Raw genomic sequence first — 24,955 nt, 5'->3', positions numbered from 1 at the left:
GCATGGTCCTGCGGGATGATACCGGCACCATTATCTACACAGCCTGCAGGGAAATACGTACATGTGATAACGCCCTGGAGGCGGAACTTTTGGCATGTAAAGAGGGCGTCGAGCTCGCGATGCACAGGACCTTGCTTCCCCTTGTTGTCGAGATGGACTGTGCGGAGGCGGTAATGATGATTAAGAGTCCCACGCGGGATCGATCAATGTTCACGGCACTGGTGCAAGAGATTCAAGTGTTGATTGCTGATAGTACGAGGGAGATAGTTTTTACTCATATTAGCCGATGGCAGAACAAGGTCGCTCATTGCCTTGCTGTGTATGGTAGATGCACACCTCGCACCACCGTGTGGTTTGGGTTGGGGACTAGTGAAGTTGTTAGCATTTGTATGGCAGATTCTCCACCTTAAGTAATAAAGTCCCCTTTTCCCTCGCAAAAAAAAAGATGCCAACTGTCTTTCGAGTATTAAATTTATGTTGAAAATCTTGACTACTACTACTACTACAAAAAAAAAGCCACTAACATAATATATTTAGGATTTCAAGAATGGTCTCTGAATAAATTTTCAGAGAACATAAGAAGAAAAGGTGACTTGCACAAAATAAAATTCATGCAACTTACAAATAGCAAAAGTGGAAAAATAGTATCAAATCTGTAGAGCACTTCCTTATATTTATTCATGGATTTTGTTTTCCTTGGTGGCCGATTTGCTTTAGATTATGGCCTGAAGTTACTTGATTTTTCATGATGGTCCTAATTAAATCTATTGAGTTTATGATTGCCCAAAGTTACTTCACTGATCTAGTGTTTCATAGACATGGATCGACCTAAAATTTGGTATGTCTTTGTTTCATAACCATATAATGGAAACTAGACGCGCCAAAATCAAACTATCATTGATCTATATTACTAACATAGCATATCATTAAATGAAGAAATAATGATATCATGATAGTGTATAAATATTATATCATGATACTAAATATTATATCATAATTGGAAATAATGAATAAATGAGGTGCTGCTATGAGACATACAAAACAATCAATGAGGTCATCTAAAGGACAAATCAGTCGTAACATGCACTATGAAGGTACTATCATACACTAGTATCAAATACATAATACTCTCTAGAGGTATAAGGCATACACTATCTTAATTTTAATCACTATAATTATTTAGGAGCATGCGAACATTAATTTCTAGAGATAAAGATAATACATTGTACAACATGTTTTTTGCTTTCTCTAATTGATGTGGAAGGCATAAGAAAATAGCTTCTCATCAACCATTGTGCATGCCCTTACTCATATGACTTCATCTTGAACATATATAGCAAAATGATACCTACATATCACATCGTTATGTCTTGAAGGTACATGACTATAACCATCAGTAGGGCCTATCCTACATTGTACAACAATTTGTGATTTGTGTATATATTGTTTTGATGACTTTAGTGTCTGGTCGATGAATTGTTTTTCTGTTTTGGGGTAAAAAAATGTCATACTGTATGGGGGTGATAGTCAATTATGCACACATGCAAGCAAAATTAACCAAAGGACAATGATAACCATATTAAAATGTCTACTCATTGAAAAGGCTACCTACCAAATCTGGGAAAATGTAATGTAATAAAATAGCAAACTTAATAAGGGGGTGATCTACCAAAATATTATGTCTTTATTAATCAGACAACAAATAAAGAATCGCAATATGGAAGCGGTCGCAGGACCAGCTATGAGTGGGGCCACAGTCAGTGGGCTCCATGAGGCTTGCCGGAGCTACCCGCATGGCTAGAGATGTCACCGTTGGCGGGAATAGTGGTTAGGGAAGGAAGCTTCCTCCCACTGAAGTAGGAACTAGCTGATAGCGCTTGTTAATTTTTGTTACTTGAGGTGTTCTTTGTACTGCCATGACAGTAAATGAATAAATCGGAGTATTAAACATCCACTACAGATGCTCTTACCTAGGGGTTCCTCGTCTAAAATAGAAGGTTGGAGGTTCTGAAAATTAAGGAATGCAATTTCTTTGAAAAATCTTTGAAAACGGTGAAACAAATTTTGCGGATACACTCATTAAATAAAAAATATCCCCTCACCACGACATTTAATCAGTGTGTGATCTCTCTGGCTCTCTGCTGCCTATAAATACATGTCAAGAGACTACACTTGCTATCACACACATCACTTACCTATCTCAGGTTCATTCCCTTCTTCCTCTACATACGCGGAGCAACCGTATATTGTTCACCACGAGCATGGTTTCTTCCTCCTTTGTGGCTCTAGCTAGCAGCTGCCTCATCATCCTCCATTCGATCCATTGATCGATTGTCATCTCTTTGATTTCTTCGCTCGCAGGGTTCCGTGCAACTGGCATGGGCTGGAGATCACCTTTAGGGTGGACGGCGGCTCCAACCTGAACTACCTTGCGCTGCTCATTGAGGACGAGGCTGGTGACCGTGATCGGTCAACGGTGGAGCTTTAGCAGCGCGGCTGCAGCCGGGCGCCGATGCAAGATTCGTGGGGTATGGTGTGGAAGTACAACTCCGGGTCCACCCTGTAGGCACCCATATAGATCCGCCTAACCTCCGGCTCCGGCAAGAAGCTCCTCGCCAGCAATGTCATCCATTCTGGCTGGCAGGCTGGCAGGACCTACCGATCCATCGCAAACTTCCAGTGATTGAGTGATCATTCCATCAGTCGAATCTAGTACCTATGTTAATTAATTATTAGCCACGTGCATGTCTGTAATCGACATTGATAATTCAAAATGGCAATTGATGTGGCAGATCTGACCACATGATAAATATTGCTAAACCCACAAGATTACTGCCAACTGAGTTGTTTGTCAGTCTTTCTAGTTTAAACTTATATTGAAAATCATGACGCCTATAAAAAACTCAGTTGCTTAATTTAGGATTTCAAAGAATGGTCCAAGTAATTAATTAATATACACTGAAAAATAGTGCCAGGTCTTGAAACAGAGTGTGCCCTTAAATTCACGCATGGATTTTAATTTGTTTTCCATGGTAGCTGATTTTTTTGTAGATTATGGCCTAAAGTTACTTGATTTCCCATGATGTTCATGAGTCTACGATTGTTCAAAGTTCCTTATTTGTCTTAGTGTTTCTTACACATTGATCAACCCTAAAATTTGGTAATTGCTTATGCTTTGTTTCATAAGAGGACAGTGGGAACTAGGCGTGCCGAAAACAAACTAGTGTTGTTCTATATACAAAGCATAGATACATATGACTTTGTTGCAAGAGAGATAAATGAAAAGGTGGTTTGTATTCTCTTAGCTAAGAGATGATATCAAGATGTCATCTCTCAGTCGTACGATTTCAGGAGTGCGCAAATAATGGCTAGAGATAAAAATAATCCCTTGTATAACATGCCTTCTGACTTGTCTAGATGATGTGGAGCACATAAGTAAATACAATCTTATCAACCATTATGCATGCCCTTGCATATGACTTCGTCAGTATATCTTGAAACATATAGCCATAAGATAGATACATATGACTTCGTCAATATATCTTGACGGTACAAAATTACAACCATCAGTAAGGCCTATGTTATGTTGTACTCCCTCCGTTTTATTTGCATTGCATATTAGCTTTGTCTCAGGTCAAACTTTGTAAATTTTGACCCATTTCGTAGAAGAAATAATTGACATCTACATTACCAAATCAAAAACAAATACTATTAAATTCATCACTGAATATATTTTCATAACATATATATGACTATTATAAATGTTCTTATTGTTTTCTATAAACTTGATCAAACTTTATAAAGTTTGATGTAGGACATAGCTAATATGGAGATTAAATAAAATGAGAGTACACACTATTTCTGGAGACCAAGATATATACATATACAACCAAAAGATATATACATCTGACTTCGTCAATGTATCTTGAGGATGGGTGGCTCCTGGATCATTCTGTGTTTTGGGAATGTGTCTATGTTGTACTCAGTGTTTTATAGAAAGAAGATGGTGGAAACATATAGAGCCAAAACATAAATGTCATTGATGATTTATACAATCAAACGATAGATACATACGTCTTCATCAATATAGTTTGAAGCAATGCCACTCCAGTATAGTACGGGTTGTGTGAGTGTGTGCATGTGTATGTATTTGCGTGTAATACTCTTCGGTTTTACAAAGAAGAAGATAGGCATACATATAGGGCTAAAGAAAAAACCTGGTGAAATTTTGGTTTAAGATGATAAATATATTGGCCTTTCTATTACCCAAGGGCACATGGAAAGGAGGGAAACTCCAGTTCATTGAAAATTAGTTCCATTGACACCTCTTGTTGGAGAAATGCCTTCCACCCGGTAGGAACACACGAGCCTTTTTGATTCACAAGTAATAAATTACTGGCTAAATACCCGTGTATTGCTATGAGACGGAACAATATTTAAAAATAGTGACCCGTGACCTATTGTCCTCGGCGTCACCGTTGTCCTTGAAGGCGCAGTCGAAGCCCTCGACCGTCGGCGCTTGGCCGTCCTCGAGCGAGCGACTGTCGACCTTGCCCACGAACGGTTCGGCTATTTTGATCAAACTATGTATTTGGTGGCTATTTTGATTAATACCATGGCTATATGGATCATTTTGATAGAGGCCGAGGTAATCCTCCTTTGAAAAAAAAAACACCTATGGGTTGTTTACATACTTTTCACGTAATCTTTCAACTAATTCTCGTTCCCTTGGATTTCACCAGATGGGCTCCGCTGAATCCAATCATTGGCTGGCACATCACCTCTCAGTCTTGGGGCATCTCCAAGGAAGACATGTAAAACATTGGTCCGGACACATTTGTTCACTTTTGCAATCTAATGGGGACATGTATCAATCCGCGAAGTTGTTCGGACGTCCAAAATCCGGTATTTTGAAGACAAAAGTGGGGAGGCTTTGCCAGAGTCTGAACATGCAACCAATCACATAAGTGGTCCCTCTCTTCTCTCTCTTCTCCCATCTGCACATGCATGGTCCCCCTCTTCTCACTCTCCTCCCAATCCACAAATATTCCACCACATGCATGGTCACCACCTACCTTTTCTCTTCTCAGCTGGTTATTTTGCAGTTAGTGGTGTATTGCTTCCTCCTGTACCATGTTTGCGGACCACGTCCGGACATAAAAATGGACATATACCAGAGAAATTTACAGATCGGCGTTGAAGATGCTCTTAAGTCTACACTATACAGTAGGTGGAGGTACACTGAAAAAAATACAGTAGGTGGAGGTGGAGGGGAGGGATTGTTGGCAGCGGGTCAAAATGGTCACATATATGTCAACCAACTATAGGATAGAACATTCGACCTGAAACGAAATGAAAATCTGTTACACTCACTCATTAAGCAAAAAGAATCCCTTCAAATCTGTATTTAACCGTCAGCCTGCGATATCTCTAGCTCTATGCTCATATGATACTTATTATTGTGATCGGCCTAATGGATAGAGATAGTCCCAAAATCTTTACTAATATACTCATTAAATAAGAAAACATATCCCCTCGAATCCATATTTAATCAGCATGCGATATCTCTAGCTCTCTGCAGCCTATAAATCAAAGTACATGGCAAAAGACTACGCTTGCTATCACACACACCACCGGATCTGCCTCCAGTTCGTTCCCTCTTCTTTCTCTACGGACTGGCCTGCGCGGAACAAGCATGGCTTCTTCTTCCTTCGCCGCTTTAGCGGCTCTAGCCATGAGCTGCCTCCTCATCCTCCTTCCGTGCAGCGTCTCCGGTTGGTCTCATGGCGGCGCGACATGGTATGTTCCCCCCGAAGGTGCAGGCACTGACGGTACGTAAGTGCACACACATACAATATTTATAGTCATATATTTTCTTCATCCGAAAAAGTTTGTCTCTTATATGGATGTATCTAACACTGGCCATTTGAGAGACAAGCTTTTTCGGCTGAAGAGAGTATATGGATTTGATGCATGCTAGGACGCGTATATAGTTGTTTATTTGTACTGGCGCGTGCATCGGTGCATGGGCGTCCTGCAGGTGGTGCATGCGGGTACCAGCGCGACGTGGAGAAGCCGCCGTTCTCCGCCATGATCACGGCGGGCAGCCCCTCCATCTTCAAGAACGGCAAGGGCTGCGGCGGTTGCTACCAGGTGAGATGCACCGGCAATGCCGCTTGCTCCGGGTTTCCGGTGACCGTGGTCGTCACAGACGAGTGCCGTGGCGGGCCGTGCCTGGCCGAGGCTGCCCACTTCGACCTCAGCGGGAAGGCGTTCGGCGCCATGGCGAAGCCCGGCCAGGCCGACAACCTCCGCAAAGCCGGCAGCATTAGAGTCCATTACAACCGGTAAGCTCTTGCTAGCTAGCTAGCGCACACAGCTCTCACGCCCAGTGCTCCGTGCATGTTCCATCGATCAACTGTCGTCTACTCCTATGTCAAAAAAGTTGATACATGAGTATCTGAACAAATCTAAGACAAACTTTTTGGGACGAAGGTAATATTCGATTTCTTCTCTCGCAGGGTTCCGTGCAACTGGCACGGGATGGACATCGTTTTCAAGGTGGACGCAGGCTCCAACCCGAACTACCTCGCAGTGCTCATAGAGTACGAGGCTGGCGATGGAGACCTGTCGGCGGTCGAGCTTCAACAGCGCGGCGGCGGATGGGCATCGATGCAGGAGTTGTCGGGTGCGGTGTGGAAGTACAACTCCAGGTCCACCCTGCAGGCGCCCATATCGATCCGCCTCACCTCCGGCTCCGGCAAGCAGCTCATCGCCAGCAATGTCATTCCCTCCGGATGGCACGCCGGAAGGACCTACCGGTCCATCGTAAACTACTAGTGATCGAGTGATTGATCGGTTTGTCGAGTACCAATGGGCACATGTGTGGCCTTGTGTAATCGACATTGATAATTCGATACGGAAATAGTAGATGTTTCCATCATGCTTGAAAATTTTCAAATAATGTGGAAAAAATTGCTTTCTTGGAATATTTTGGTAGATGTGTTGTATGTCTGTCTAGGGCCCGGCTATACCTCAATCAGCTGGAAAAAACTTTGGGGTCAGTCGATTTTTTCAACCGCCGGAAAATCAATGGCCCACACCTTTTCTTCAACCTCCAAGCACCTTCCTTCCACCACCAACTACCACCGGCCTAACCTCCCCCCCCCCCCCCCCCCCCCCCCCCCCCCCCCCCCCCCCCCCCCCCCCCCCCCCCCCCCCCCCCCCCCCCCCCCCCCCCCCCAACGGCCCCCACCGCCGGTCTTGCCGCCGCCCCCGGCCATCCCTCTAGCCCCGCGCGCATCTAGTTTTTTTTTCTTCGGCGAAGCCCCACAACCGCCCCACAACCGTCGTCCACCACTGCCCCCATCCTAAACCCTAAGATAGATAATGGGGTAGCCCTCCGGCGAGCCCCTTCCTTCTCCTTCCTTCCCTCTGGCTCACTCCGGCAAAATCTTAAAATCGATTGACCCCAAATTTGAAATTCAATCGACTGACGTTTAGCTAATGTGACTTGTCTAATATTCTAACGATAAGATGGATATTGCTAAACCCTCAAGATTATTGCCAATGAAGTTGTTCATCAATCTTTTGAGTACTCCCTCAGCGACAATTAATATGGATCAGAAGGAGTAATAAATTTATGCTTGAAAATCATGCCTAAGAAAACTCAGTCACTTAATGTAAGATTTCAAAGAATGGTCCAAATACCATATACACTAAAAAATAATGTCAAGTATATGGGCTACGTGCTTCAATTTATTCATGGATTTTGTTTTCATTGTGGCTGCTTTGATGTAGATTTTGGCCTAAAGTTACTTGGTTTCTGAACATGGTATTAAAATCTTGAGTTTACGGTTCCCCAAAGTTACTTCACTGCCATAGTGTTTCCTGCCCATGTATCGACCCTGAATTTTGGTATCTGCTTATGCCTTGTTCCATAACAAGACAATAGGAACTATGTGTGCCGAAAACAAGTCAGTTTTGACCTATATAGCCAAAAGATAGTTAGGGAAAATAAGGTGATATATTAGCAATGTCAAATAATTGTTGAGTTGGAAGAGAAAGACCCCCCCCCCCTCCCCCCTCTTTTCTTAGCTATAAGAGATGATATCAAAGATGTGGCATCTCTGTCCATTGTATGGGATGCCATGTCTAAGATCTCCCAGTGTGGTATATAGTGTAATGTCATGCAGCTTCATGCAATGACAACTAGGCCCATCACTGACAAAACATAGTATTAAATGAAAAAAAAGGTATTGGTATCATAGCATGATACCATATCATAGTAAATGAGATGCTATTATGAGTCATACAAAATAATTACTTAGGTCGTTTTAATTTTCAGACTATGATATTATGCACTATGGATTAACTATGTTACTAAATGCGAGAGGCTGACTTTAGGAATATGCAAACACTAATTACTAGATATAAAGATAACATATCTTTTAGCTTCTCTAAATGACGTGGAATGCATGAGAAAATAGTTTCTTATCAACCATTGTGCATTCCCTTCGACATATGGCTTCATCAATATATCTTGAAAACATATAGCTAAAGGATACATAAATGTGTCTTTCTTAATATATCTTAAAGGGGCTCGACTACAACCGTCGGTAGGGCCTTTTTTACGTTGTACCTGGTATATCTAATGGATTTCATCTGTATATCTTGAAGCTACATGACTCCAGTCATTGATCGGCGTTGTATCAGTGTGTGTGTGCATCTATGTTGTACTCTGTGTTTAAAAAAAAAGAGGTAATAACACCGGTGGTGTTTAAACTTGCCACGGATGTTCACTTTAGTGCTTGAATTTGAAAAATAATTCAAACTAGTTCTAAAACTTGACGCATACGTGCAAATACGGTGCTAAGCTTATTTGTAGATGTAAAATGTGCTGATGTGGCACCGTATTTGGCTGACGTGGCACTTGTAGCGACCAAACATGATTTTAGTAAAATACTTATGTCTCTATGACTAGTGGGGCCCGTTTTGTCAGTACACAAGAAAACTGAAACGAAAAACGTTACCCAATAGGGTTCGGACCAGAGAACTGGACAATGTGGTCGAGCTTACCCTAGCCACTCCATCGGATTTTTTTTAGGCAAGCCACTCCATCGGATAGCGTCACGTTTTGAGGGAAATAACCTTTATTCATTCAAAGACCACATTCAGTGGGATACAAGTTATGTCATGAGGCTGGCCAAGCCAAACATGACGACCAAAAGCTAACCTTAAAGCAAATCTAGCTAACTTATGAGCTTCTAAATTAACATGACGACCCTCAAAAGAGAAATTACATTGGAACGGTAATGATCTGGACTTAATTTCAGAGATGATCGAACCATAGGAGCCCTTGTGTCCTCTTGTTATGTAACCCGCTTGCAATCTGAAGCAACCACCATTTGCTGAATATGAAGATCTTCCGCTAGGGCAATAGCCTCCCGGCATGCAATAGCCTCTAGTGTCACTGGGTCCCAAATCCCGTCAATGACCAAAGCTGAGCTCCCCAAGAAAACACCATTGCTGTCCCTGCAAATAGCTACCGCCGTTCCCCCTCTATGTGTTCGTACAGCTGCATCGACATGGATCTTGGCATAATTTGCTGGAGGTGCCTTTGGTCACGTGCAAACACTGGCCCCTCATTTATAATGTAGGCGTGATACTTAAATAGGCTGTAGTCAGTGCGGCCCATTTATCACATGTTATTTTTTTTTACAAAAATCTGCAATTATAATTACACTGATACACATGCTACCACTCTGCATTTTGCACACGTTAACATCTGTAGATTATAATAATATAATAAAGTTAGATTCAAATATTTAGATGGTATTAATAGTTACCTCGTGGTATACAAATATTCGTGTGCGTGTATTATTTTAAAATTTTATAAACCAGCCCCCCATGCCATGCCGTGTGTTATAAATATTTGTGGTACATAATTAATAACCTCATGGTACACAAATATTCGGGTGCACACAAAAAAAATATATAGATGTATGCAATAAAATAACTTACTAAAAATGTTCATGTAATTTAAAGAAATTTTAACCTATTATTTAGAAAATACTATTTTAGATATAATGGATACAAAATTTTTGTACATGCATGGCTTATATTTAATTTATAGAATTTATGGATAACAACATTTACAAAATAATTACGAATATTCACTGGTGTATTAATTTCTCTCATGACTTATATTCTTAGTTTTTGCTTAATGTAAATATAATCCGTGAGTTAATTTTCATATGTACATTTTAATTTTATAATTTAATAATACATGCACAGTCTATCACCATTTTGCACGTTTTGCGCCCATACGCTTGTGTTCGCAGATTCGCCCATTCGCTTGTGTTCGCAGATTCGAAGCCTGTCTGTCACCATTTTTCATTTCTGTTTTCTTGTGTACTGACAGAAAGGGCCCATTTGTCAAAGAAGCATAGTATTCAACTAAAATCCACGTCAGCCACATACGGCGCCATCAGCATACTTTATGTCTACGAATGAGATTAGCACCATATTTGTATGTTCATGCCAAGTTTTAGCACCAGCTTAATGTATTTTTTAAGTTTAAACACTAAAGTAAACATCAGTGACAAGTTCAAGCACCATTGGTGTTATTACCTAAAAGAAATAAGATGATGAACACATAGGTACGACTTTGTCAATATATCTTGAAGCTATGCGGTTCCATTCTTTAGTACGCGTTGTGTGTGTGTGTTCATGGGCACCGGACAGTGCTTGCAATTGCAACACGGAGCACGTGGTAGCCGCTGCATCACACAAACGCTGCACTGCAACAGTGAAATCCTGTCAGTAAATAAGCCTGGACATGCTTACTTTATTGATAGATATGTAGATATAGATTGAATGACCGGATTTTATTGTATTTATTTAATGGGACTACCTAAAGGGCACTAAACAGTGGTTGCAGCACGGCGTGGTAGCTGGAATTTCCTGGTAGCTGCTAAAGAGTGAGGTCTTGTCAATAAAACGTCCACCGAAAGCTGCTAAAGAGTCACAAGCAAACCACATCGATCGATCCAGCGTTCGACTGAGGATGGCAGTCGACAGCATGCACGTCGTGATGTTCCCCTTCCTCGCCTTCGGCCACATCAGCCCGTTCGTGCAGCTGGCGCGCAAGCTCGTCGCCGCCGGCGGGGTGCGTGTCACGCTGCTGTCGGCCGCGGCCAACGTGCCCCGCGTCGAGGCCATGCTGGGGCCGGCGGCCGGCGCGGTGGCGGTGGCCCCGCTGCGCCTCCAGCGCGTGCCGGGGCTCCCCGAGGGCGCCGAGAGCACGGCCGAGGTCTCGGCGGACGGCGCCGAGCTGCTCAAGGTCGCCGTCGACGGCACCAGGCCGCAGGTGGCGGCCCTGCTCGCGGAGCTCCGTCCTGACGCCCTGCTGTTCGACTTCGCCACCCCGTGGGTCACCGAGCTCGCGGCGCCGCTCCGCATCAAGGCGCTCCAGTTCTCGGTCTTCTCCGCCGTGTCCGGCGCCTACCTGATGAACCCCGCCCGCCGCCTCGGCGCCGGCGGCCAGCTGCCAACCGCGGACGACCTCACGTCGCCGCCCGCAGGCTTCCCACCGTCGTCGAGCATCACCACCGTGCCGGCCTACCAGGCCGCCGACTTCAGCTACGTGTTCACCAGCTTCCACGGCGAGCCGTGCGTGTACGACCGCGTCCTCGCCGGCGTCCAGGCCAGTGACGCCCTCGTCATCAAGACGTGCTTCGAGATGGAAGGCCCCTACATCAACTACCTCACCGCCCAGCACGGCAAGCCGGTGCTCGTCACGGGCCCGGTCGTGCCGGAGCCGCCGCAGGGCGAGCTGGAGGAGCGGTGGGCCAAGTGGCTCTCCTCCTTCCCGGACAACGCCGTCGTGTTCGCCTCCTTCGGGAGCGAGACGTTCCTCCCGGCCGCCGCCGCGGCGGAGCTCCTCCTCGGCCTGGAATCCACCAACCGGCCGTTCTTCGTCGTGCTCAACTTCCCCAAGGGCACGGACACCGAGGCGGAGCTGGCCAAGTGCACGCCGCCGGGGTTCGCCGAGAGGACCAAGGGCAGGGGCGTGGTGCACACGGGGTGGGTGCAGCAGCAGCACATCCTGCGGCACCGCGGCGTGGGGTGCTTCGTGAACCACGCCGGGCTGAGCTCCGTGGTGGAGGGGCTCGTGGCCGGCTGCCGGCTGGTGCTGCTGCCGATGAAGGGCGACCAGTACCTCAACGCGGCGCTGTTCGCGCGTGACCTCCGCGTCGGGGCGGAGGTGGCGCGGCGCGACAGCGACGGGTGGTTCGGGCGCGGGGACGTGAGCGACGCCGTGGACACGGCGATGGCGGACGGGTGGGAGGGCCAAGGGATTAAATGGAGGGACTTCTTGATGGACGACGCCGTGCAGAAGAGGTTGGCGGACGATTTCGTCAGGGATTTCAAAAAGTTCGTGAGGGCCTGAAAAGATGATGTACTATGCTTTTGCTTGCTACTTGGTCTCGTGTCCATGTCCATGGAGGCAAATAAATGTTATTTTTAAATAAAAATTTATTTTACTATTCATCGGCTTGCTGCCCCATTCTTTAATTCTCCCAAGAATTTTACTTTCCCAAGAATGGACTTCTACTTTGCTGCCCCATTCTTTAGTTTTTTTTAAAAGAGGAAGATCTCCGTCTCTGTATTTGGGCGATGCATACAACCACTTTATTAATCATTTACAAAAGACCGTATAAAGAAATACGACAGCATCTATCAAATAAATGTGATTTTCAAATAAAAATGATCTTGCTATGGATGCATTCCTTAATTCTCTGAAGACTTTTTTTTTCTTTCAAAAGAATTGATTTATGCTTTTACTCTATGTTCCTTTTTTCCGTATATCAAAGCTATGGCATCATCTTCCCAAAGCCCATTTATCTTTGCCGAGTTTCAAATATTGGCTGTTTATATATATTTCACACGAGTTTTGTGTGGTATATATCGCACAACCATCAAATATTCTTTAGTCATAATTTGATTTTCAATGGAATGAGTGATGAGACTTAAACCTACATCTTAAAATTTCATAACTATGTGACTCCAAATCTATATGTTTGTCTGTTATAACACGGTATGTCGACATCTGATTGCATTTACTCTCACTTGCAAGGCACTTATAATTACTAGACTATTATATGGTCACATTTTTTTCATGTTTAACCTGCAATAGTCATTTAATTCAAAAAAGTTGGTCATGGATATTCTAATTTATATTAGTTTATGAGTTGGCTCAGCTCATTAAGAAATGGGGAATTACAACCTGCCTTCCTCCATCGACCAGAGGGGCTAATATAGTCTCTTTACAGCTCAGCGTGGTAAAAGGAACTACTGTTACAACGGCCAGTAACAGTAATAGTTTGAGTGAAATGGTGAGGAGCAATCTGAGCCGTTGAACATTATCTTGCCATCTCAGCCGTCGCTTGACAGAATCCTTCTGCACTATCTTCTCTTTCTGTATCGCCTGGGTTCAGGTCCTCTGATAGCCCGTCACCCAGCGTTAGTCGAAGTCCAGAGAGCATGGCGTAGCCGTATACAAGAAAAATGGACAATCCTACACCTAGGAAGAGGCTACGAAGACCTACGTAAAATTCCAAACTATAAACCTATCGGCCCTGTGATTTTAACGGGGGGTGGGCCCCTCCTCACCAATCTATCCAATAAGCCGTCTACACAATGCTGGTTACGTAGAACACGTAACAGATTTTACGTAAGTCTAGCATTGTCCCAAGAAAAACATAGTTGAGCCTTGACACCGGCGTATCAGGGTGACGGCGTCACGGGCGGCGAGGGCCAGGATGTCTTCGCAGGAGACGGTGGCGTTGCAGGAGGCCTCGACCCGAGTCTTGATGCCCTCTATGATCTCGTAGCCGCACACCGACTTTGCGTTCGGCGCCGCGTTCTTCTCGCTGGTGAAGTTGGTTGTGTCGTTGAGGAGAAGGAGAAAGATGGTGTTGCTACTCTTCCAGTCTATCTCCACCATCAGTGGTGGAGCTACCCGAAAATCAGTGTTTGGTGGGGCAAATGCTTAAAAAAAACTAATCTAAGTCCTCCTACAAAAATTTCCTTGGGGGGGGGGGGGGGGGGGGCCCCCCCCCCCCCCTTGGCCTCATAGGAGTCATCCAATCTGGGTAAATTGCGATGGATTGTTTGCTGGTCGACTCAATTAAAAGACGAGTGAGCTTTTCATATTGTGACTTACAGAACCTAACTTCTCCTTTTGTACATTGTAAACCAGTGGATGAATAAACCAATCAGTTTGATAACACAGGTTAGAACGATAAATCTCTAAAATGCCAGGCACAATGCTAACTTGTAGTGGTTCTATAGCAAAACTGGTGCAGTGCTAAGACAATTCCATTGTCATGGACGATGGAGGAATAAATAGCATAGCATATTAGCAACAACCCGCTAGATCGATGCAGGTTGATCAGATATTAGGCCTTTTCCTAACAGATGTCTTGTTTTATCAAGAAGATTTAATTCACCAGCCAAAAGATTGATGCACGGGAGGGCTAAAGATCAATAGGCTTCTAGAGGGTCAAATTTTTCTCAAGAGAAAAACAGGGGCTAATACAGTGCCCCATGTTACAGCTGGAGTATTTTACCCAGGATACATACTTGTGAGAATTTGAACTTAGAAACTACAGCCAAGCATCCAGCAAAGAGGCCATACGAGATGACCTGACATCGGCGGTAAAGCACAAATGAACTCGCTTTGTATGGGAGGAAACAATACAACTGGTCTGACAGATAATTAATTGCATCTATAGTCCTCGTGGTTGCTGGCGACGTCCAACTTGATCCTGGAACTTGCGTATTGCTTCAATACGGTCCCGGTACAAGAAAACACGTGATCAATACAGTCCTTTGAAACAACAATCCTGGCTCTAGAAGTTCGAGGGGGGGGGGGGGGGGGCAAATGATAAAACATGCAGACCCGAGGGGGGCAAACACTAAATTCGTTAACAATGTTTTGCATTTTATTTTAGATTTCCAAAAAAGATTGCTGATTCAAAAAAATATTTATGAATTCATAAAATGTTTGTCACAAACAAAAAATGTTTATATTTCAAAAGTTGTTCCCTAATTTCAAGAAATGTTCACCTATTATCATTTTTAACCAAAATTTCACCAGGTTTTCTATTTAGCCATATATATGTGCCTATCTTCTCCTTTTTATAACCGAAGAGTATAACACACAAACATACACATGCACACACTCACACAACCCGTACTAAATACTAGAGTCGCATTTCTTCGAACTATATTGATGAAGCCATATGTATCTATCGGAGGGGAAACTATATTGATGAAGTCATATGTATCTATCTTATGGCCATATGTCTTCAAGATATATTGACAAAGTCATATGTAACAGCATGCATAATGGTTGATAAGGTTGTATTTACTTATGTATTCCACATCATCTAGATAAGTTAGAAGACATGTTATACAAGGGATTATCTTTATCTCTAGCCATTATTTGTGCACTCCTGAAATCGTACTCTGAGAGATGACATCTTGATACCATCTCTTAGGTAAGATAATACAAACCTCCTTTTTCATTTATCTCTCTTCCAACAAACCTCCTGATGGTTAGGTCGTAGACTAGTCTCATTGGCCCTAAACAACTATATTTCCTGCTCTAACTTTGACACTGAGAACTTGTATGTCAATATGTATTCTCAACTACATTACCATTTTTGCAGGTGAAAAATGTGACGAATGATGTAATTGACGGCAAGCGGGGCATGATCGACATTCTAGGCCAGAAGGTTTGTGTCTAATTTGTTGTATAAATAGTTGTGAAGTTTAAATTTAACCCATTGGTGTACTAATCTGCTTCATGTTTTTTATAACTGAAAGATTTCAAAATTGATCTTAACAAAAGACATAAAGGGTCTGAAGCTGGAGCGCCGTGATGCCAAGAAAAACAAGGGGCACTCGAAGAAGCAAAAGGTCAACCCTGAGACTAGTCACAATGGGGAGTAACTTAGACTAGTAACATCACATTTTACTAGGCTAGGTTACTACCTCCACAGTGGGTAGTAACATATGTGTGTTGTCATGTTATGATTCATTTATTAGCCTATAGACTCATATTGTCTTGGTATGTGTGATGTTACAGTAACTAGCTAAGTTACCACCATCACCTCTCTCATCATTAAATATGTGCCACATAAGCAAAATTATCTTGAAAAGTGTGATGTTACTAGTGATGTTACTCCCACTGTGGCCAGTCTGAGTGAATATGACAGTCATCATATTGCGAGCTCGATGAGCGGTGGGCCAAGTGGCTCTCCTCCTTCCCGGACAACGCCGTCGTGTTCGCCTCCTTCGGGAGCGAGACGTTCCTCCCAGCCGCCGCCGCGACGGAGCTCCTCCTCGGCCTGGAATCCACCAACAGGCTGTTCTTCGTCGTCCTCAACTTCCCCAAGGGCACGGACACCGAGGCGGAGCTGGCCAAGTGCACGCCGCCGGGGTTCGCCGAGAGGACCAAGGGCAGGGGCGTGGTGCACACGGGGTGGGTGCAGCAGCAGCACATCCTGCATCACCGCGCTGTGGGCTGCTTCGTGAACCACGCCAGGCTGAGCTCTGTGGTGGAGGGACTCATGGCCAGCTGCCGGCTGGTGCTGTTGCCGATGAAGGGCGACCAGTACCTCAACGCATCTCCTCCTTCCTCGTCACCGCCGTCGTCCAAGTCCTAAGTCACACGCGCATCCCGCACGCGGATGAATCACTACTTCTAGTATATATAGACATGCTCTTGAAAGAAGGCATACATGGGAAGAGAAGGGGAAGGCCACACCTTTGATGGCTGGTGGGCATCCCAAGAAAGCTGCAAGCCATGGTAGTTGTTTGACACCTCCCATTTCACTAGATAAGCCATGGAAGTTGTTTGACACCTTCCATTTCACTACAACAGATCCTCGAATAGCAGAATGGACTTCTTTTTTGCTATGTAGATGAAGATTTTTTGTTTTGTTTTGCGACGCAGATTTGAGATTACACAATGACTGTGAGAACATTTTATGTTTGTAACTTGGGACACCGGAATGCATCCAGTTGCTTCTCATGGGTTTTCATAACCCAATCCAGATGGGTGCTCAAAAGTAAATAACGAAGAGCCAAACACAAGGGCATACTGATACTGAAACTGAGAAATTTCTTTGATTCCCAACTTTGTTTTCACTAGATACATGCAAACTTCACAATTTGCTGTTGCTGCAAACTTTACACGTACATAGACTTGGATGTGTGGATCTAGACTAAGCAACTGTACCAAACAACATAAGAGCAAGAGAACCCTGCCAAAAAATAGTATAGACGCGAAATTTCAGTGGCCATATTGATGTATGTGTAACTTTTAAAATGACTGGAATCCCTCAAACTTTCTTCCACCTCAGGCTTATTGGCACTAAATAAATGAGATTACCGGAGTGTTTGGTAGCTGCCAGCCGGTCATATATGATCAAGTTTTTTTTTACTTCCCTTCGCATTACTCCCTTCATTCAAATATACAGGGCCTAATACGTTTTCGAGATCGACTATAACCACCGGTTAGAACAATAATATATGATGTGTATGTAACAAAAAGTGTATTGTCAAATTCATATTGAAAGCAATTTCTAATGATATAATTTTTTACATCATGCATCTTATATATTGTTAATTTTATTAATGGTCAAAGGTAGCCTTTAAAACGTTATAGATCCTAATATACACTACTACCTCTGTTTCTAAATGTATTAAACTGTCAAAACCTTTTACATTTAGGAAGAGAGGCAGTGGTAGATATGACGGCGTCACAGTAACGTATTGCGTTGGTAGTGTGCCAGCCGATATGAATGCAACAGACCACCTCATGTGATAGTTTGGTGAATTTTTGCAGATGTCGCTTGCGTTCGTCAACTGGCAGTTGCGCCGACAGCAGGCTTAACTACTGGCAACTACCATGGGACCTGTCTATGCATGCATCATCAATAATCCTAGTACATGGGATAGGCCGAAGCATATCTTGGAGGGCCCAACGAATTTGTCTGCCCTTTTAATGCTTTCGTTTGCATTTTTTTAACACATCACAGACACAAACGCTTATACATTCATGAATACACTCATTCCTGTAAACACAAACGCACAACTACCCTATAAGCATCTTCAAGAGACCGAGTCCGCATACATCCTGAGTGTTTGGTACTTATGATGAACTTTGATGATAGATTTGAATCTTTTTCACAAGAAAAAAAGTACAGCAAATATGAAGCTTCCTACATTATAATCATGCAATATCGAAGTGTGTTAATGATACACCATCTTGCAATCAATGAAAAAAAGGCTGCTAACAAACTCAAAATAATCATTCAAGATTACATAGTACTATACGAAAGGAAAATGATAGAACTCTGTGCATGGTTGTAATAATGGCTGTAAAATCGACGCTAGGTAACACCGTAGATGGAAACATGGCTGAAGCCAATTACTCCAAAGACACAAGTGTGAGTCTTGTGCCTCCACAGTATAATTGTGTGATGGATACGTCAGGATAAACTCCTCCCCTCAAGTGATTTCTAGAGACCGAAAACGTTATCACGTTTAAGGAGAGAGGTACATAATGACAGCTCATGTCAATAAGCTATTATAGCTATCAACATCCTATGATTAATGGCTCAAGTGCATAATGATTTTAGATCATGGCAAATGCAACTTTGTGTAGAAGTCAGGTGACAGTTTATTTATGTATTTATAGCAAGAGAAAAGAAATGCGGCGTGATGAAATATATAAATGGCAACCTTGTAGTATCAATCTTCGCAGAATGAAAAAAATGTTTACAGTTTATTTAAATATTTTTTAGATCTTATATTTTTAGTGCTTTAGATCTTATAGTATTTTTAGGTGCAACATGTCACTGAGGCCTAGTTTGGCAGGTCGGGGTGGACCAGAAATTCCAGAGATCATCCTTTCCGGGCCGAAAATTTCTGGGTTGCCCCGGGCCAGCCCGTCCCGATCCCATATTTCGTGCCGATTGAGCGAGCCCTCGAGGGACGCGCAGTTTATTCTCCTGCGACCGACGCGCCGCAACCGCCTCCAGGACGCCGGCGTGCCCTTCTTCCCTGTGCCTTCTCCCCGGAGGTATTTTCCTGCCGCCCCTCCCCTCCCCTCCCCCAGCCGTATCTCGTCACCGTCCCGCCATGGCTGCCACCACAGACCCCGGCGCCGTCGCGTTGTTCGGTTTCGACGCCGCCCTGGCGTACGCACCGCAACCGACGAGCTCCGCCACGGCCGCCACTACGCCTTTCTTTTTTGGTGTTGCGACGGCGCCCTGGCATGCCGGAATCCTTTCACGGCCACTGTTTGCTGAGTTGCACTTGGTTCCAAAACAAATTACACTAGAGAAAGAGAAACATGAGAACTTAGTGTGGCTAAGAGCCTGTTTGGTTTCAATAAGTCACCTGACTTAGGGCCTGTTTGGTTCCAAATAAGTCACCAACTTATAAGTCGAAAAGTGAAAAAAGTGACTTATTTTGCCAAACAGACCCGACTTATAAGTCATCCCAACTTATAAGTCATAAGTTGCTCCACCCCAACTTAAAACTTATAAGTCACCCCCTTTTGCGTGGGGCCCACCACCTGCATGATGTTGATTGGTGTGGAAAGGTGTGTGAGGTGACTTATAAGTCAGGTGACAACCAAACAAGCGTGACTTATAAGTCACTAGTTTTAAGTCACCTGACTTATAAGTCGGGTGACTTATTGAAACCAAACAGGCACTTATAAGTCAGGTGACTTAAAATCAGTGACTTATAAGTCACGTCTGTTTGGTTGTCATCTGACTTATAAGTCACCTGAGCACACCTTCCCACCTTGTTTTTTAATGTAAAGGTGATGAGACCCACGTGAAAGGGGGTGACTTATAAGTTTTAAGTTGGGGTGGAGCAACTTATGACTTATAAGTTGGGATGACTTATAAGTTGGGTCCGTTTGGCAAAATAAGTCTCTTTTTATACTTTTCGACTTATAAGTTGGTGACTTATTTGAAACCAAACAGGGCCTAATAGTTTTCCCCTTCTTTTGTGCCAAGCCCTCTCCTATAGTCTTATGAGATTGGCTTTTCAACACCCGGGTGTCTAGACACCCGGTTATCTCAATCGTCCAGTGAGAAACATCTTGTTGGGATATGTGCGGAGTCCTCCATCACCGCTTGGTTTAACAGGCTACGTGAACAGTAAAAGTGGGAGTAGTAGTTGTTTGTCCTATACAAGATTCTCGTTCACCTGTCCCACCACTCACTCGCTGTTGCTTCTTTCCCGTGAGAGCGAGTGTGCGACATGCAAATTTTTTCAGAAGATGCATGCAAAAGTGTGAGAGAGCGGCCGCTTGCAAAGCTTTTTGGAGTTTTTTAAGAGGGAGCAGCCTCTCTCTGACCCTCTTTGACTCTCTCTATGCAACAACAGTAAGGAGAGACAACTTTTTTTTGGGTCCGTGTGTATGAGAGAGAGTAGAAATGATAGGAAAGAGAGGTTGTGTGAGAGAGAAAACAATTGTTTCCAACGAGAGGCGATGGTGAGAATCAGACAGAGGAGAGAGAAAAGTATCGCTGCACTGTTTTCTACCAGAGTCAAAAGCATCCGTATGGCTACAGTAGCCCGTCTAGTCAAACTGGACGAGAGCAGCTGATTAGCAGACTTATCACTGGAAAGCATCTGCCACAAGTCAGACAGTGTGAGAATGTCAAAGAAAACTGGACGACTGGGATAATGGGGTGCCGGGGCTCCCGGGTCCTATCGCACCTTTCTGATAGTCTTATTCCATCAGCAGCGCTACTGCATCACAAAGAACATATATCAGCACTGACAATTACTCAACAGCAGTTCAAAGGAAGTCTTGTTTGGCTGTTCGATAGCTGCTATGCTTGCATCATTAGTTGCCTTTCTATCTAATACTGTGAACTTGTGAAGACTATGCCTTCTGAGATCAGTACCCTGTTTTATTATCTTCCTGCAAGAACTAGTGCTACTGCCGAACAGCGCAACTGCACCTGGAAACTTGATGTGAAAACAACGTCATCTTTGTGCTGTTTTACTCTGTATTTTTGTGTGAAATATAGGATATATTCAGAATTCTATTTTCGAGTTTCTTTTATACCACTGATGCTGGAGCTTTCCTGTGGTTTCGAGCTTGCCATGGAAGCATTCATAGCATAAAATTTTGCAAGTTAACATTCATCTTCACTTCTTCAGACCCTTGAACACTAAAACTTCTGCATTCTGGGGTGTCTTGTGTATGCTTTTTACCCAATATTACTTTGCTGCTGTTATAGTTTACTAAAAAAAGAGTTTTAACATCTGATCACAATACATAAATTAATTTACCTAGTGCTACTGCTATTATTTTTTATCCATATATCTAATCCAGTGCCGGCTTTAGTTTGGTTTTTATATGTTTGGTAAGATAATCCAATGAAGTATAAATCCATAATTAATGCTAGATGAAAACCTTTATGAGTATATACAAATGCATATCTGTTTGTCTATAAAGTAGGTGCATGTTGTCACCATCCCTACCCAGTTTAAAAGGTTAATCCTTGGATTTTTACATCGTCTAGCTAAAAGTCTACAGAAAGAAGCTAGCTATGAGGACTCCTGGTCATGCTAAGAAGGTAATTCCAATGGAACAACTGTCAACTGTCTTTTGTTCATCAGATATTGTTATCCTGATGGTTAGGTCGCAGACTAGTCTCATTGGCCCTAAACAACCATACTTCCTGCTCTAACTTTGTCACTGAGAACTTGTATGTCAATATCTATTCTCAACTGTACATTACCATTTTTGCAGGTGAAAAATGTGACGAATGATGTAATTGACGGCAAGCGGGGCATGATCTACATTCCAGACCAGAAGGATTGTGTCTAATTTGTTTTATAAATAGTTGTGAAGTTTAAATTTAATCCATTGATGTACTAATCTGCTTCATGTTTTTTATAACTGAAAGATTTCAAAATTGATCTTAACAATAGACATAAAGGGTCTGAAGAGGGAGCGCCGTGATGCCAAGAAAAAGAAGGGGCACTCAAAGAAGCAAAAGGTCAACCCTGAGTGAATATGACAGTCATCATATTGTGTCGAACTTATTCTGTTTTTCATCATCAATATCATCTCTACTCCTAATGTTTGAGTTGATAGGATTGCATCCACAGCTTTTTTTCATCCCACCATTTTCGTCCGTTTTTTCGGTGGTTTTTCCGTTGGTTTTTTCGTCCCCTCCCCTCACCCCACGCACGCACCCTCGTTTCTCTCGATCCCCTCGATCCCCGCTTGGCTTGCTACCCTAGCCGCCGCTGACCTCGCCTTCCCTAGCCACCGCTGCATGACATCCCCGTGCAGGACTCCACCCCGCACTTTCCCCTTGCCGCCCAGGATCCTCTCATCGCAAGCTGCCTTTGCCGCCGCATTGCAGGATCCTGTCGCCTTAACCGCCTCCTGGCGGCGGTGCCTTCCAGGATCTTCCGGGCCGTCTGCTCAGGGGACTGCCGAGCACGAGTCACCGGCGCCGGCTCAACGAAGCAACCATACTGCGCCGCCTTCCAAAGATCAAGGAGAGCACCCAATCCCTGCCGCCTCCTCAAAGATCCGGAGTATACAGCATTGGATGCCCCAGGTCACCGCAGCCCCCTCCCCACGCGCGCACACGGACTGCACTACCTGGACGCGGCCGCCACCATCCCACTCTTTTCCTGGTCGTATATCCTGTGAGAGGAAGGATAAAGAGACCGCAAAGCATATGAGAATATTGTAAGAATGCTTCTCTGTACCTTCCATAGTGCCAAAACCAGTTCTGTTGTGTGCTTCACACATGTACACTTGTTCAGCAGATTAAGATTGACCATGAATTCATACTATTGATTGATGGCTCAAGGGAAGAGATGGAGCGGCACATTGTACATTGAAATCAGGTTTGTGTTCGTGATTAATTAGGCCCAACTTGTCTCATTTGATTGCATGCCATGGTGTCATCCAATCTGGTTGTCTACAGGGAATAAATGATGACACATGGACACCATTCAGTGGCAGTTTGATGTTTTTCAGGAATGAACTCTGCCTGTTATTCAGCACTATGAGAAAAGTAGGGAAGCATCGAAGGGTAGTTTTGAATCTAGAGACAAATTTGTAATGTGCTGAAATTATAATTCCATACATACTGTACAATAAATATAATCTCACACACGTCCATGTATATCAGTTTTGCCTTTTAGACGGGAACTTATCTGTAGCAAATTCTGTGTTTTATTGTAGAGCATTTTGAATTGCTCGACCTCTTCACATAAACTGCCTTTCTATTTTATTTTCTGAGAAATAGTTATGAGATGATCGCCAGACTTGATTTCCCAAGCCCCTGAAGGCGGGGGTAATAAGACATCCGTTTTATCAGTCTTGATTACACTCTGTGAATTTGACAACATGAGCATTTTGATGAGGAGAGTCCCCTCCAGCTGCAGTTTGTACTGAATTTCTTTGCATTGTGCATGGATCCTGTTAAACCTGCAGTACCTACCTGCACATTGATACAATGATACTCATGCCTAACAGTGAAAATGTTGCATCTTGAGATTCGATTCTTTCATTTATGATGCTCAGCAATATGCATAATGAGAATACATATACTTATTACTAATCTTCTGGGTTTTTTTGTTTTGAAACTAATTCTGTGTTATTTGGTGTGTATATGATAGGTACAATCATAGTACGGTCACAAACTTGATTGATCATCTGGGAATAAGCTTTATCCAAGCTTAAATACCACTGCTAAAAAGTCTGATATCACACAAATAGAGCAAGAGATTAACTTCCTAAAGGTTAGGATGTTCTCTACTTATGGTGGTCGAGAACTAGATGTGTGTGTAGCTTGTATGATCCACATTTTGTATTAACGGATTCTTGGGGCATTAAGCAATGCATATTCTGGTGGTATTTTTGCTCCGGTCTGCTGGTCTGCCTGCAGGGTAATGCCTGCGTCTTCAATTGAATCGAGCCTATATGGACTGTCCCGAGCCCGCACCTATTGCAGCTAGCCGTCCTCGTTTGGCTGCCGCTCATCCGTGTGCTGCGTGTTGCTGGTTCGGCTGCCGCTCGTTCATGCTGGCTCTCCCCCTGTGATGCCACTACACCACGGTCTCCACGGAGGCCACCACCATGGCCATCACAATCCCTCCCAAGAAGAAGATCGAGGCATGGCAAAAACAGTGGCTAAATTGGCGTCGGTTTTGTAGGGGCAAACTCCGGTTTTCCCAAGGATCTTAAGCCATGAGGCTGGAGGGTACACATCTTCTCTATCTCTATCTTATTCAGTTACAGTTTTGCTGATTAATTTGGTGGAATCTTAGTAAGTACAGCAAGTATCTGTTTGTTTATTCATGTTAGCTTTCTAATAACTATAGGCATACTGAATCCTTTTTTAGTGGTAGCTAACTATATACAACAATTGTTCATATTTTATTGCCATGGTATAAAAACAACGTCTTAAGAATGATGGGATAGCTTAATCACACAAGCTGCCTCACATTGCATTATAGACACGAAATCTGAACATGTCAAGTCGCTAGCTGGATGCGTAGACAAGCTGTAGGTCGCGTGTTAGACCCCTTGTGCCCTTAGTTTTTTTTGTTATTTTTACTGTTCCTACTGCAAAATGGGCTAGGCCGGTCGGGGGCAGGAAAACACAGCAGGGCAAAAGAAGAGAAAAGAAAACAAATAAGAGGCTACAAACAAAACTTAGATGTGACATAACCATGTCATATTTTAGATGTGCCGTAGACACACCCTTACCAAAATCCATTGGTTGGTCAGATCTGCCAAAATATTCCAAGAAGCAATTTTCCACATCAATTGCCATATTTGAAGTACCAATGTCGAGATTACACATAGGCA

At 43.6% G+C, this 24,955-nt stretch overlaps 2 protein-coding genes across 2 annotated transcripts; both read left to right on the top strand.

Annotated features, from left to right (window-relative positions):
* The first annotated feature begins 5,632 nt into the window (after nucleotides 1-5,632).
* On the top strand, nucleotides 5,633-6,982 carry LOC125540889 (expansin-B15-like). Its single transcript, XM_048704421.1, has 3 exons — nucleotides 5,633-5,831; nucleotides 6,041-6,347; nucleotides 6,522-6,982. Exons 1-3 carry the CDS (start codon nucleotides 5,696-5,698, stop codon nucleotides 6,838-6,840), a joined length of 762 nt encoding a protein of 253 aa, XP_048560378.1. The 5' UTR covers nucleotides 5,633-5,695; the 3' UTR covers nucleotides 6,841-6,982.
* Nucleotides 6,983-10,976: 3,994 nt separating this feature from the next.
* Nucleotides 10,977-12,555, top strand: LOC125540888 (anthocyanidin-3-O-glucoside rhamnosyltransferase-like). Its single transcript, XM_048704420.1, has one exon. It carries the CDS (start codon nucleotides 11,069-11,071, stop codon nucleotides 12,452-12,454), a length of 1,386 nt encoding a protein of 461 aa, XP_048560377.1. The 5' UTR covers nucleotides 10,977-11,068; the 3' UTR covers nucleotides 12,455-12,555.
* The last annotated feature ends 12,400 nt before the right edge of the window (nucleotides 12,556-24,955 follow it).

The sequence above is a fragment of the Triticum urartu genome, chromosome 2 (assembly GCF_003073215.2).
Source record: "Triticum urartu cultivar G1812 chromosome 2, Tu2.1, whole genome shotgun sequence".
NCBI classification, from domain to species: Eukaryota; Viridiplantae; Streptophyta; class Magnoliopsida; order Poales; family Poaceae; genus Triticum; species Triticum urartu.
Note: the sequence above shows the minus strand (reverse complement) of the source record. Positions and strands in the feature narration are given on the sequence as shown.

Coding starts and splice junctions, on each gene's coding strand:
- LOC125540888 (XM_048704420.1), top strand. CDS start 11,069: ATGGCAGTCGACAGCATGCACGTCGTGATGTTCCCCTTCCTCGCCTTC.
- LOC125540889 (XM_048704421.1), top strand. CDS start 5,696: ATGGCTTCTTCTTCCTTCGCCGCTTTAGCGGCTCTAGCCATGAGCTGC. Junction 5,832..6,040: donor CGAAGGTGCAGGCACTGACG/GTACGTAAGTGC, acceptor GGCGTCCTGCAG/GTGGTGCATGCGGGTACCAG. Junction 6,348..6,521: donor ATTAGAGTCCATTACAACCG/GTAAGCTCTTGC, acceptor CTTCTCTCGCAG/GGTTCCGTGCAACTGGCACG.